General features: G+C 35.3%; 1 protein-coding gene across 1 annotated transcript in view; it reads right to left on the reverse strand.

Annotated features, from left to right (window-relative positions):
• The window catches only part of LOC114638533 (solute carrier organic anion transporter family member 6A1-like), an 86,608-nt gene that overhangs the window by 17,633 nt on the left and 55,960 nt on the right, over nucleotides 1-13,015 (reverse strand). Inside the window, exons 9-11 of the mRNA XM_028787044.1 lie at nucleotides 11,565-11,718; nucleotides 1,029-1,216; nucleotides 737-801 (exon numbers count right to left, since the gene is read on the reverse strand). Of these exons, the coding sequence (XP_028642877.1) occupies nucleotides 737-801; nucleotides 1,029-1,216; nucleotides 11,565-11,718 (407 nt within the window). The remainder of the gene's footprint in view (nucleotides 1-736; nucleotides 802-1,028; nucleotides 1,217-11,564; nucleotides 11,719-13,015) is intronic.

The following is a 13,015-nucleotide window of genomic DNA, read 5'->3' on the forward strand; positions in this document are numbered from 1 at the left end:
CTGCATCAGGTAGTACTTAAAGCAGACTTGTGTTAAGAATATTTCACTGTGAGTGCTCATCTATAGATGTGACATCTGTATCACCCTTCTTTTATCAAAGTCTCAGGAAACATCATAGGAGACTGGTTGAGGCAATGTTAAGAGCTAGAGGACAGAGAGAACAACACTGTCCCCTAGACATGACTAAGCTGTTGCAAATATGAACTCATAATAGCTGTTGCTACTTTCCCAGACATTTAAAATATTGAGCCAGTTTTAGATCTTATCATAGATTTGGAAGATGCCCCAGAATATCCAATATGTTCCTGAGGTAATTATATCTATCCACAGAAACATCACATTAGGGACTGTCAACATTGGTGATGAAACTATTTTAAAAGAACTTATTCTATTTGGTTACTTCCCAAGCCAACAAGAAAAATGAAATTACTTTTGAGTATGTTAATGTTTTGTTCAATCTCTCAGATTCATATGTATGAGATGATGAAGATACTTTGGTTCAAATGTGTGGTTTCAGCTGATGCAATATAATTTATGCATATTTGGTTTAACTCCATAGCTTTTATTTCACTTATTTTCTCTGTAATTGGCTCCTATAATATTTAGAATGATCTTCTATTCATTTATTTTGTGTTATTGTACATAATTACATACTTATAATTTTAAGTATATATATGCAAATTTACATACAACAAATAAACAAGTAAATACATTAAAAATAGCTGAAAATACTTACCAAATAATCTCAAAGTTGTAAAGGTCACAGCTATGCCCAGTGAATGCAAACTGGAAGGTAAAGTTCTGAAAACAAATATCAGTGATATTACCTGTGGGTGACGTGTGGTAGTACACAAATTATTTTAATAAACAAGTAAAAGTAAAAATTATACATATACATGACTCTTAACAATAAAAAATATTTTCTCTACTTTAAAAAAGAAAATCTTTTGCTACAAAAATCTGAAGAATTTCTAAATATATCATTTTATGTGCTAAATATATAATAATTATGAATATGATATACTTACCGGAGGATAATCAAGGTGATTGGTATAGTAGCTGCACTAGAAAAAGCAATTGAAGAGAAGAAAAAAGCAAAAAACAAAGGCAATGCATAACAGTTGGTGTTACATTTTCCGTAAGTGGCATCGATGCGTTCAGTTTCAGAATCTTCATTTGCCAATCCATGTTTAATACAAGAACAATTGTAGAATGTCTATTAATATTGATGTTAGAAAAAGTATTTCAGATGAAGCCATGAGAAAATAGTCTTATTAGTATAAAATATAAAGTTTAGTTAATATACAAAGGGAGACTGCCTAGTTTTTCATTTTTTTAAAATATATTTTAGATTAAAATATAATCATGTTATTTTCTGATTCTCTTACCCTCTCCAACTCTTGCTATCTTTTCCCCTTTCAAATTCATAGCTTCTTTAGCTCAGTCTGTATAATGTTACTTAAATATATGTGTGCAGGGCTGACCACTAATAACCAGATGGTATAATCTTCCCTGGAGAAGACTGTTTCTTATCCTTTCAGCATACCTTAGACAGGGTCTCACTGTGTATCTTTGGCTAGTCTGGGATTCACTGAGTTCTGGCTGTCTCTGCTTCCAGAGTACTGGGATTAAAGGCATGGGCCACAACACCCAGATAACAACTCATTGTTTTAATAATATTCTCATACAAACCTGCTATATATTAGAAATGTAAAATTGTAAAATCAGAGATATACTGCCCATCAGTGAATTACTTTTTTTGTAGGTATTTGTGGATGAATAATTGTTGTAAATAAGAAAGTGTTCTACAAATTTAAGAAATAGTAGCCTACTTAGGTTAAATCTGTTATCATTGGATAGTAATATAAATTATGGCAATTAAAGATAATGTAATTAATAAAATTAGATTTTAGCTGATATTTGAAATATGGATAATTACTCAAGTATGAAAGATTGTGTAATCATGCTAATACTTTATTTTCTGTATAATCATGACAGATTTAATTTTTATTAAACACAGTAGACACATTGCTCCAGGAATCAAAGGTTTAAGAACACACAAAAGAGTAATTGTAATCCCAGGACAAGGGAGACAGAAGCACACACACACACACACACACACACACACACACACTCACATGTAAAAAGACTTACACAGTTATTGGAGATAAAGAGGTTATTTTGGAATTTATTAGGTCATTAAAAATATCCTGAGTTACAAAACAATATTTTTTACAGAGAAACAACAAAGTAAATAGGCTCCCCAAAACAAGTATAAAAATTTCTTGGGCCCAAGTGATTAAGGGCACATTAAATAACATAAATATACAAATGCTCAAACTAAAATTATTCATTCCACCAATTTTTCAGATGTCTGTGTGCTAAACATCATTTTCATTTGAGGGAGCATATTGTAAATAATACAACCAATATCTATTTGCCATTAGAGAGCTTTCTACTTAGAAAGTCAAGCAATTAAACTTCTCAGAAGAAACTTTTATACGATGCATATATGGTTATTATCAAGAAAAAAAGGGCAAGAAAAATTGCAGGCAGTATTAGGGGAAATAACTTTTGTACTTAGCAGAATCAGGGAATGAGTAAATTATGGAGTACTATTTGAGAAGAAATTTTTAAAAAATGATTGGAAGAACATTACAAAGCTATCAGGAAATGTGTTCCAGATAAGAGAAGGAAAGCAGTCAGGCATAGAGCAGTGAGCTAGAAACTTGTTTGACAAGCTCAGTGACCAAGCACTGCTAGAGCTAGAGCAGAATGTGAAACAATAAGAAAACAAAACAAAACAAAAACCAGGAAGGGAATGAAAAATGTAAGTTGTATAAAAATTGGTAATTGCACATTAGGTTAAGGAACATAAGGGGATGGAGATGAGGAAATACTTGAAAGGTTAGACCTTTGGTAAGAACTGAAAGCAAAAGGGAGCATATTAGTCATAATGCTCACAAAAAATAGCCACCAGTTTGTTTTTAATCGAGAAAACTACTCAAGTTAATTGATGCTAGTAGGTGCATCAAGGATCTGCCTCCACAGATGAGAACTCAGAATGTGAGTACCTTAGACCTCAGGCTTACATGACAGCTCCAAGAAATCCCAGAATCAGTAGAGAGTTTACGCCAATAAACTAAAAGAAAAAAAAAAAGGTGCTCATAGATTTCTTCAGAGTTCTATCTAAACTCGTTAGAGATGCCTTATAAATGAACTTCCCTCCTTTGTAGCAGAGACAGCTCCATGCTGAATGATGTTCCCCTGCTTTTAGGCGAATTGAGAGAGGGCAGAGAATTTCTTTATGACTATGCTCAAATCAAAAGTATTGATATTAGAAAGGCATTCTTGCTGGTCATGCATTTTGGCCTCCTTCACACACATAGAAACATCACAAAAACAATGGTAAACTACAGGTGAGAAGAGTGACGAAAATCATGCCATTTCATGTAGCATTTATGAGCTAATGATGAATGGTGTTTATAAATTATAGGAGATAGGTTATAAAAATCTCATTGAATTGAAGCACCAAAAATATATTGAATTCCAATAATAGAAAAGAATTCAGGACTAATCAATTATTTGGTTGAGTGGCTAACTTAAACAATGTGTATGATTTTTCTTTTATTTGTGAGCCAATGATTTTTATTTGAAAAATTAAAAACATTAATAAAATGAAACTAGATCAAAATTCTATATCAGATATATTAAATATTAACCTAAATGTTGAAATTGCAATTTAAAGATATGTGCAAGTGTTAGGTAAAGAGATATAATAGCCATAACACATTAAATATGAAGATACAGATACATGGAAAATGAATCTGATATAATCATCAAAAGAAAATTAACATTAAGAATCTAAAATCACTGAAAATAGACTTGAAGACAGACTGTAGTTACCAGTCATGAAGAGGAATATTTTATGAAGTAAGAATAATCCATTAATGAGATATAACAGAGTGCCAAACACATAACACAGTCTCAGAAATAAAACACAAACAAGAATTGGAAACTGTGTAACTAGGCAATCTTTTTAATGTGTGATATTCATAATTTATTGTTATTATGAGCAGATTAAAACGAAGTAAAATGGGCTTAAAATTAAGACATAAAACAAAAATATCAGTAAAGTCTTATTTGATATGGTTGGTGAAGGTATAAGAAAACAGTATATCAGAAATTACATTAAAAAGAACAAAGTATGCATAACATTGCTAGACATTTATATTCTATGATATCATGGGATCACTGTAGAAGAATTTTAATCGAGCAATATGGTTGCTCTGGTGAAGACTAACTTACAAAATCCTAGGTCTGTCTGATCTGGTTGCGATGGGAACATATCACATACCTTTATTTCCTCTAGCTGGAATACAGATACACCTTTAATCCAATATAATGATGTCTAATTGAGAGGAAGACAAAGTGATGAATCAGGGAAATATTTGGCAGAATGAGTCAGATATAGGATACTCCTACGTCTTATGAGAGTAGAGAGGAAACAGATAGAAGAGCAATATGGTAGGAGGAGATGTGATGTGTGTGTATGTAACAGTTTTTACCAGGAAAATTTTATATATACAAATCCAGGTAAAGACAGAAAGAACCAGAGAATGAGAAGGAGGCAGAAGATTAGAACAGATTGCCAAGGTTGGTATGAGGCAAGGCAGAGTGATCCAAAAGCTGAGAGTAGCCAGATTGAATCAACTCAGAGAGGAGTCTGTGCCAGAACACCTTAGCTGAACCAGCCAGAGTTCAGAAAGAGCCAGAAATCCTGAGCCTATTCAGCAATAAACATCTAAGACAGTTAAGTCAGGCAAATACAAGTTACTTTTACAGACATTAAAAGTGAAATTAGAACTTTGGTGTAATTGCAGAGGAATCACTATAGAATAAAGATCAATTAATGACTGTGAAACAGATCAATTGCAGAGGAATCACTATAGAATAAAGATCAATTAATGACTGTGAAACACATCAATGGAAACAACTACTTTTAAATAGAAGAACAAATGGAAACATACAGGGAATACTAAAAAGTGTGAGCCATTGTAGAAGAGACCCCTCCTGCCTGTTTTAGGATGGAATTCAAGATGCCTGTGTTGATTTCTTCCATAGCTCATGCATAACTGCATAATACCCAGGCAAAGAAACCATGGCTTTTAGTTCCCTTTCCAAACAATATTTCATGTGTAATGAAAAAAGAAACTACTTTGGGTCAACCTCACCTGCCAAGGGGAGCTTAAAGCCATACTAGGCTTTTCCTGATGCCAGTGTTTCAAAGCAGGCAACATAAGATTCTATTTTGTTGGCCTTGAGAGAAAGGATTCATCTCTTCAAGAATTTGAGTAGTCCATAATAGTGAAAACTGCTTCTGAAGAGAGCTAGCAAAAAGTACACATTTCATTTCCTTCAATCTCAAAGAAATAAATGTGCTTACAAATTATTCATTCTCAGAGCTTCTAGAAAGAGCAGAGCATGGCCCTGCACCCTGATTTCTTTCCATACAACTAAGTTATCCTGTGTCTTGGGTTCTGAACTCAGAATTGGTAGGTTATGACTAATGTTATTTAAAGGCATAAGTGTATTTAAGTGTATTACTAATTTGCTAGGTAGGGATAGGATAACAAATGCCAGACATTCATCCAGACTCAAGATGTATAACAAATCCCCCAAACAAACAAACAAATCAATCAATCAATCAATCAATCAATCAAGTGAAAATTATATTCAGGCTAAGTGAAACTACAGATAGCACAAAGCAATTGGAAAATTCTAAATGTATCTGGATATAGACAGAAGATAACAACAGAGCTCCTAGGTGGTGACTTTTGATCATCAGTTTGGCTTGTGTATATATGAGGTCAGTTCTACAGGTTAGTTAGTGGACTTGAACATGAGAACTGATGCCTTGTATGAAGGGTTCAGAAGGAAATAAAGGTTCAACTAGTCAGTCAGTGCAGGTCCACTCATCTGCTTCCCCTTCCTTCCTGAATGCAAGCTGAGGAAGAGTTTAGGCTCCCCCCACAGACTTAAAACTAGTGCAGCCAGCTACAAGTGGCTAAAAATTTGAAAGCATGAGTAAACATAAATCTTTGTTTCTTCCTATTGTTTTACTTGGGTGTTTAGCATAGAATCAGAAAGTCTAAAATTGTGTCTTTTAATTGCTTGGAGGAACCCAGCATCCCATGACCAGTTAAAAGTTCTCAGAAATGATGAAGAACTTCTTCAAGCAGAAAGAAAATAATACCATGAGAAAGTATAAAAATATTAAAAAATGTGCAAATTTGACTGTAGAAAAGAAACAGTAATAGTGTACGCCATTTGAAATATATGAACAGGTAGGACTGTAAACTTCTACAGCCACTATGGAAATCCACAGGCGGTTCCACAAGAATCTCTTAACAGATCTACCATGAGATTAAGTTATATGAATATTGGGCATATACCTAAAAGAATCTGCATCCTATTACTGAGAATCTTGCTCAAAAATGTTCATTACTGATCTATTCAAAACAGCCAGAAACTGGGAACATAAATGTCCATCAATAGATGAAGAAAATATGGTACCATGGTACTTTTACACAATGGAATACTACTCAGCTGAGGAGAAGGAGTGGGAGGAGATGAAAAAGAAGGAGGAGGAGGAGGAGGAGGAGGAGGAGGAGGAAGAGGAGGAGGAAGAGGAAGAGGAAGAGGAAGAGGAGAAAGAACAGGAGGGAGAGGAGAAGAAAGGAGGAAATTACAGCTAAATGAATGGAACTAGGAAAAAAGTAATCTTGCATCAGATAATGCAGACCCCCAAAAGATGAATATGTTATAGATTCCCTTATATATGCATAATTCCCTTTATGTCAATGGTAAGCAAGCTACACTTCATGGAATCACAGAGGATAGATGTAAGTGTAGAGTCAGAGACTTGGAGGAATGTTGGATCTCCCTAGGAGGGGAAAACAGGATAGGTATGGATGTATGGGAGTGGGTGAGGGACTAGGATGGGAGATCAACTGGGAAACGGGGATGAGAGATAATTAAGGGAGCAAATATGGGGAAGGACAGCTGATACTGAGGGCACTTGAAAGGTTGTGTGCAAGCCTAAGTACAGTAGAAGATTCTTAACATATATACATATATGAAATAAATTCAATGGAATCACCAAATAACAGGGGAGACAAAGAACAAAGTACATATCCTTTCCCAACAAAAGTAACCTCCAGTGATGGGAATCAGTTACATCTAAAATTGTTGGCCAAAGAAGTCCATGGAAACTCCCAAGCAACTCGGGCCCTTGCCAAGGGTAAAATATAATTTGTTTTCCCAACTGATGGTAAGGTCTTCTTGCTGAAAACATTTACATAACTCACTGAATTTGAAGAAGTTTCGCTGATGCCTACATAGAGCCTTCATCCCTACTAACTAGTGTTCACATATAAGGTACTGTAAGATACTCTGCATGCTACAAAAGAAAACTGTAATCACCAAATATAGGTATAAAACCTGTGATCTACAATGGTGGTTTTCCTGAAAAAAATATTGATTTCATAGTGGCACAAATATTGTTATAGTAACCAATACATACCTGCCTGGATTTAAGGACACTCTATGAGACAGAACCCATCCTCAACACTTCGTAGTGGCAAAGACAAATCACTTCCTAGGCCATGGGACCATGGTGAAAATATCTAATACTACTGCTTTGTTAACAAAATATAGCCATAAAATGACTCCTAATAATATTCTGCTATACACATAGATCAGTGTCTTATTCAGCCATCATCAGAGAAGCTTCCACCTGCAGCAGATGGGAATAAATAATGAGACTCATAACTGCAGAGAGTGATTGCTCTTGGAACACCCTTAAATGGGATGTTTCTGTCAAATCCCCCTGTTTAAGGGTACAGAGAATTCTTCAGAAGAGCAGAAGAAAAATTTTTCAGGGGTGGAGGGCATAGAGAACACCAAGGAAACAAGGTTTCTAGACACAACAGGACTGATGCACATATGACCTCACAGAGACTGTGGTAGTATATACACGTCTGGGCCTGACTGGGTTACCAGCTCTGAGAGGGGAAGTAGATACAAGCTCTTATCCCTATCACAGAAGTGATATCCACTTGACAATCACTTGTAAATGAAAAAACAGTGTTCTCCAACCAAGTCTCAATGGGAACTTAAACTACTTTCAAGGGCAGGCTGCATGCATCAATTGCTGGACAGTAAAAAACAAACTCCAACAAAATATCTATCTGTCTGTCTGTCTGTTCACTTGTCTGTCCCTCTGCTCATCTACCTGCCCATCCGCCTGTCTTTTGTCTGTCTGTCCTTCTGTGTGTGTGTGTGTGTGTGTGTGTGTGTCTGTCTGTCTGTCTGTCTGTCTGTCTGTCTCACAATGCTTTGTCTATTTATTTATTTACTAACTACAGATAATTTGTTTATAAAGTATAGTTTTAGTTTTTTTTTTCAGGGTTTCCTATGAATGTTAAATGAGTGTCTCTTAGCATCTATATGCGTTGTTTTTTTATTTTTAAATGCTTTTTCTTCAGCTCTTTTTCTTTTCTATGTTTTGTTCTACTCTAGCTTATAAAATATATTACTACTACTACGACGACGACGACGACGACTGCTATCCTGATTGCCTTTTAATGATATAAAGAAATAAAGGTAGGTTTGAATAGGTAGTGATGTAAGGAGGATCTAGTAGGAGTGTAATGGGGGGAACTTTACTCAGTATATATTGTAGAAAATATTTTCTATTTAAAACAATTAAAAAAATAAAATGTATGAGTGCCTATAAAAAAATAAAAAGAATCAAATATAGAGCTTGGGAAAGGACTCATTCAGTAGAATGCTTGCCATGCACCAAGAAGAACCAAATTTGAATAGTCAATACCCATGGGAAAAGGGAGTCTATTCCCCTAGTTCTGGGTTGGAAAATGAGAAAGGAGATAACTGGCCATCCAGCCTAATGAAGGGGATGAGATTCAGATTAAATGAGAGACCCTGTCTCAAAATTTAAGACAGAGAGCAACTGAGGAAGACATTTACTACCACCTTCTGGAATACACATGCACACATACATGTACACTAAATAAAATGAATAAACAAGATGCTAAAAACTATACAAAATCAGGACAAATAGTTTAAAGATATGTCAGGTGAAAGAGATTCTAAAAGCTCCTTTCTGTTTATTAAAAAATAACATATATTAATCTTTGGGCTATCCCAAGGAAAATCTCAATTATTTAAAATATCCACTATACTTCACATGTAAATAAATATTTCGATGAATGAGAAACATACTTATAGCTTCTTGCATGTATCTTATCTCTCTCATCAGAATCCTCTATGATTTGCTTTATATGTTTGTTATATCTTTTTTTAAAAAAGATTTATTTATTTTATATATGTGAGTACACTGTAGCTGTTTTCAGACACACCAGAAGAGGGCATTGTATCTCATTACATGGTTGTGAGCCACCATGTGGTTGCTGGGAATTGAACTCAGGATCTCTGGAAGAGCAAACGGTGCCCCTAACCACTAAGCCATCTCTCCAGCCCATGTTTGTATGTCTTGCAATATCTATTTCATATGTAGGATTGCCATACCTTCTTCTTGTTTAAGATTATGTTACAAATTCAAGTATAAAAGAAAAAAGTCCATTCATTATCTTTCATTTTCTGTACAATCTGAGATACACTTTCTGTTTTGCAATACTTTGTGAACTCTGACAGAAAGCTGTCACCATCCTTTGGCACCTAAAAGATTCCTTAATGCTTCCGAAGTAAACTATCCCCTCCATTGATTATGGGAATAAAGTCTCTGTTAAGTTAAAGAAGCTCCTGATAGAAGTTCTCAGCTCTGTCATCTTATACTCAGAGCTGCATCAGCTAACAAGAACCAGTCAAAGGGGCAAGATCATGAAGGAAATCCCCAAGGGTTTTAGTGTATAAATATGTGAGCATTTTTAGAAGCTTAAATTGTGGTCTCAAAGAGGCCTAAATGCTGACTATTAATATGAAAAAAGACATAGATTTTTCATTTTTGTATAGGAATTGTTTCTCCATCATTGTTCAAAATTATTCTATTGTTTTAGTTCTTTCCCATTCAAAGTTAATGCTGAGTCTGTATACTCTTCAGTTTCATTCATATCAGATTTCTCTAACTACAGTCTTTGTTTTCGTTAATTTGACTTAAATGATATTGTTTTCATCTATGATAATTGACTTTCTATACTTCTGGCAGCTGCACTCTTCACCGAAAAATTTTCTTTTCATTTATAGGTAGTGAATGCTATCATACATGATGTGTGACAATTTTGTGGAATCCATTAATATTTGATATGCATTATGAATTAATTTCCTTGTAGAAACGTAAAACAATTATAAAGTATTTCATGAGATGAATGTTTCTAAACAGAATTCCCTTCACAGAAAAGTAGTTCAATAATGATGCTGTGCTAAGCCTCACATTAAACATACATTTGATGTATTTGTGTCATGGGGGACATTTACAGCTGCATTTACTAAATGCCAAGAATGGGGGATTTGATTTTATTCCCAGCACCTACATAAAAATTCAAGTGTGGAGGTGTACTTGTAACCCTGCTGCTGCAAAGATGGAAATATGTGGATCTCTGGGGCTCTTGAGGGCCTGGTACCCTAGCCTACTTGGAAGAACTCCAAGCCTGTGAAAGGCTACCTCAAAGATCAAGGTAAACTGATGATGGAAAAGATATTGGAGATTGTCCTCTGACCAGTACTTCATTTTAATATCAAATGGTCTCATACTTGTACACATGTGTTTCACATGCACACACGCACATACATGCAACAAAACATGTATACACACAAATGGCAAAAAAACCCATAAATTTAGACAAGTAGATTTGTAATTGCTCTCTACAACAGAAGTTCTAGGGGAAAAAAAAATCTGGGTGATCGTAGCAGTCCAAGGAATAAGAAATTCCTGTTAGGGCCAAAAGATGTGTAACTACATTATGTTTTAGTAAAGTCAGTGGGGAGTTCTTTAAAACAGAAAGCAGATACAACTCAGTTATATCATATTTCTTCAATTCACATGAGTTCTCTGTAGCTCTCAGTTTCCTAGAATGTCAGATACATTTTGTGAAAGCCTTTTATATATGGTAAGATCTGGTGCACAAAGAACTAGGGAGTGGGGATATAGGTCAGCAGGAGAACACTATATTCAATCTCCCCACATACTTAAAAATAATATTCATATCTGAAATACTGTGAAGCAGAAATAGGAAACAGAAGGAAAATACAGAATGTGCATTTTGAATCTCACCAGAAGATACATTTGAAGGAAAGATAACTCACAGGATAGCACTGGTAAAACCTTGGGTGTGTGAATAATTATGTTCAATGTTCAGTGAGTGCTGCTGAAGAGGAATTCTGAAAACACAAAGTAAGATTTCTTTCCATGTTGTTGAAATAAAAATATGGGAAATAATTCTAGAGAGAGCTAGGGGTAAAATCTAGTCACTATCTACAAATTGTCTAGGTTACTGGTGAGGAGGAAGCATAAGAAAATTTACCTTTTCATAGTGTAGGGTTTTAGAAGCAAGGCAGCCTGCAAAGCAGGGAGAGAAATATTCAGTCTCATCTCTTCCACACACAGAAGAATAGATGGAGCTTTCACAACCACAGTGCGCGTTGCATGGAGCTGTGAGGTTTCCCAAACTACCTGAACTGTTAAGTTGAGATTAAATAAAATTATAATACCCTCATTTAAATTTGATGCATATATCAAGATATCAATCAAATTCACAAGTATGCTTATTGATATAATTTTAACAGATTTACTAGAGTATAAACGCATAATAAAAAGCATACTTAAGAGCCTAGCACAGTCCTGAGAGATGACTTAGCCCTTAAGAGCACTTCCTGCTCTTCCAGAGGAACAAAATTCCATTCCTAACATCATCCTGACAGCTCACAACCCTTTGTAATTCCAATAACAGAGAATTGTCTGCCCTCTTACGGTCTCTGCAAGCACCAGGCATGGATGTGGTACATATACACACATGTAGGAGAACATTCAAAAAGAAAATCTAAAATATAAATAAATCTTCAAAATGTATCACTTGATTTATTTTGTGCTATAGTGAGATTTTCACTATAGTCATGTTAACAAGCAACATCATCACCACCCACAATGGATTCCTTTTCACACTACTTCAAAGATTTCCTTTAACCCTTTGTAATTCCTCTTCTTTCCTTTCCTTTCCTATTGCTTTCCTTTCCTTTTGCTTTCCTTTCCTTTCCTTCTTTCCTTTCCTTTTTCCTTTCCTTTCCTTTCCTTTCCTTTTTCCTTTCCTTTGCTTTTTCCTTTCCTTTATCTTTACTTTCCTTTTCCTTTCATTTTCCTTTCCCTTTCCTTTCCTTCATTTTCCTTTCCTTCTTTTTCCATTCCTTTTTCCTTTCCCTTCTTTTTCCTTTCCTTCTTTTTCCACTCCTTTTTCCTTTCCTTCTTTTTCCTTTCCTTTTTCCTTTCCTTTTTCCTTTTTCCCTTTTCCCCTTTTCCCTTTTATCCCTTTCCCTTTTTCCCTTTTTCCCTTTCTTTCCCTTTTTCCCTTTCCCTTTTTTCCTTTTCCTTTTCCCTTTTCCCTATCCCTTTTTTCCCTTTCCCCTTTTTTCCCTTCCCCTTTTCCCTTCTTTTCCCTTTTCCCTTTATTTCCCTCTTTCCCTTTCTTTCCCTCTTTCCCTCTTTCTTTCCCTCTTTCCCTTTTTCTTTTTCCCTCTTTCTTTTTCCCCCTTCCCCCCTCCCCCTCCCACCCTTCCCCCCTTTCCCCCCTTTTCCCCCTCTCGCCCTTTTCCCTTTCCCTCTTTTTTTCCCTTTCCCTCTTTTTTCCCTTTTTCCCTTTCCCTCTTTTTTCCTTTCCCTCTTTTTTCCCTTTTTCCCTTTTTTCCCTTTTTTCCCCTTTTTTCCCCCTTTTCCCCTTTTCCCCCCTTTTCCCTTTTTTTCCCTTTTTCCCCCTTTTCCCCC

The sequence above is a fragment of the Grammomys surdaster genome, unplaced genomic scaffold, assembly GCF_004785775.1.
Source record: "Grammomys surdaster isolate TR1022 unplaced genomic scaffold, NIH_TR_1.0 125604, whole genome shotgun sequence".
NCBI classification, from domain to species: domain Eukaryota; kingdom Metazoa; phylum Chordata; class Mammalia; order Rodentia; family Muridae; genus Grammomys; species Grammomys surdaster.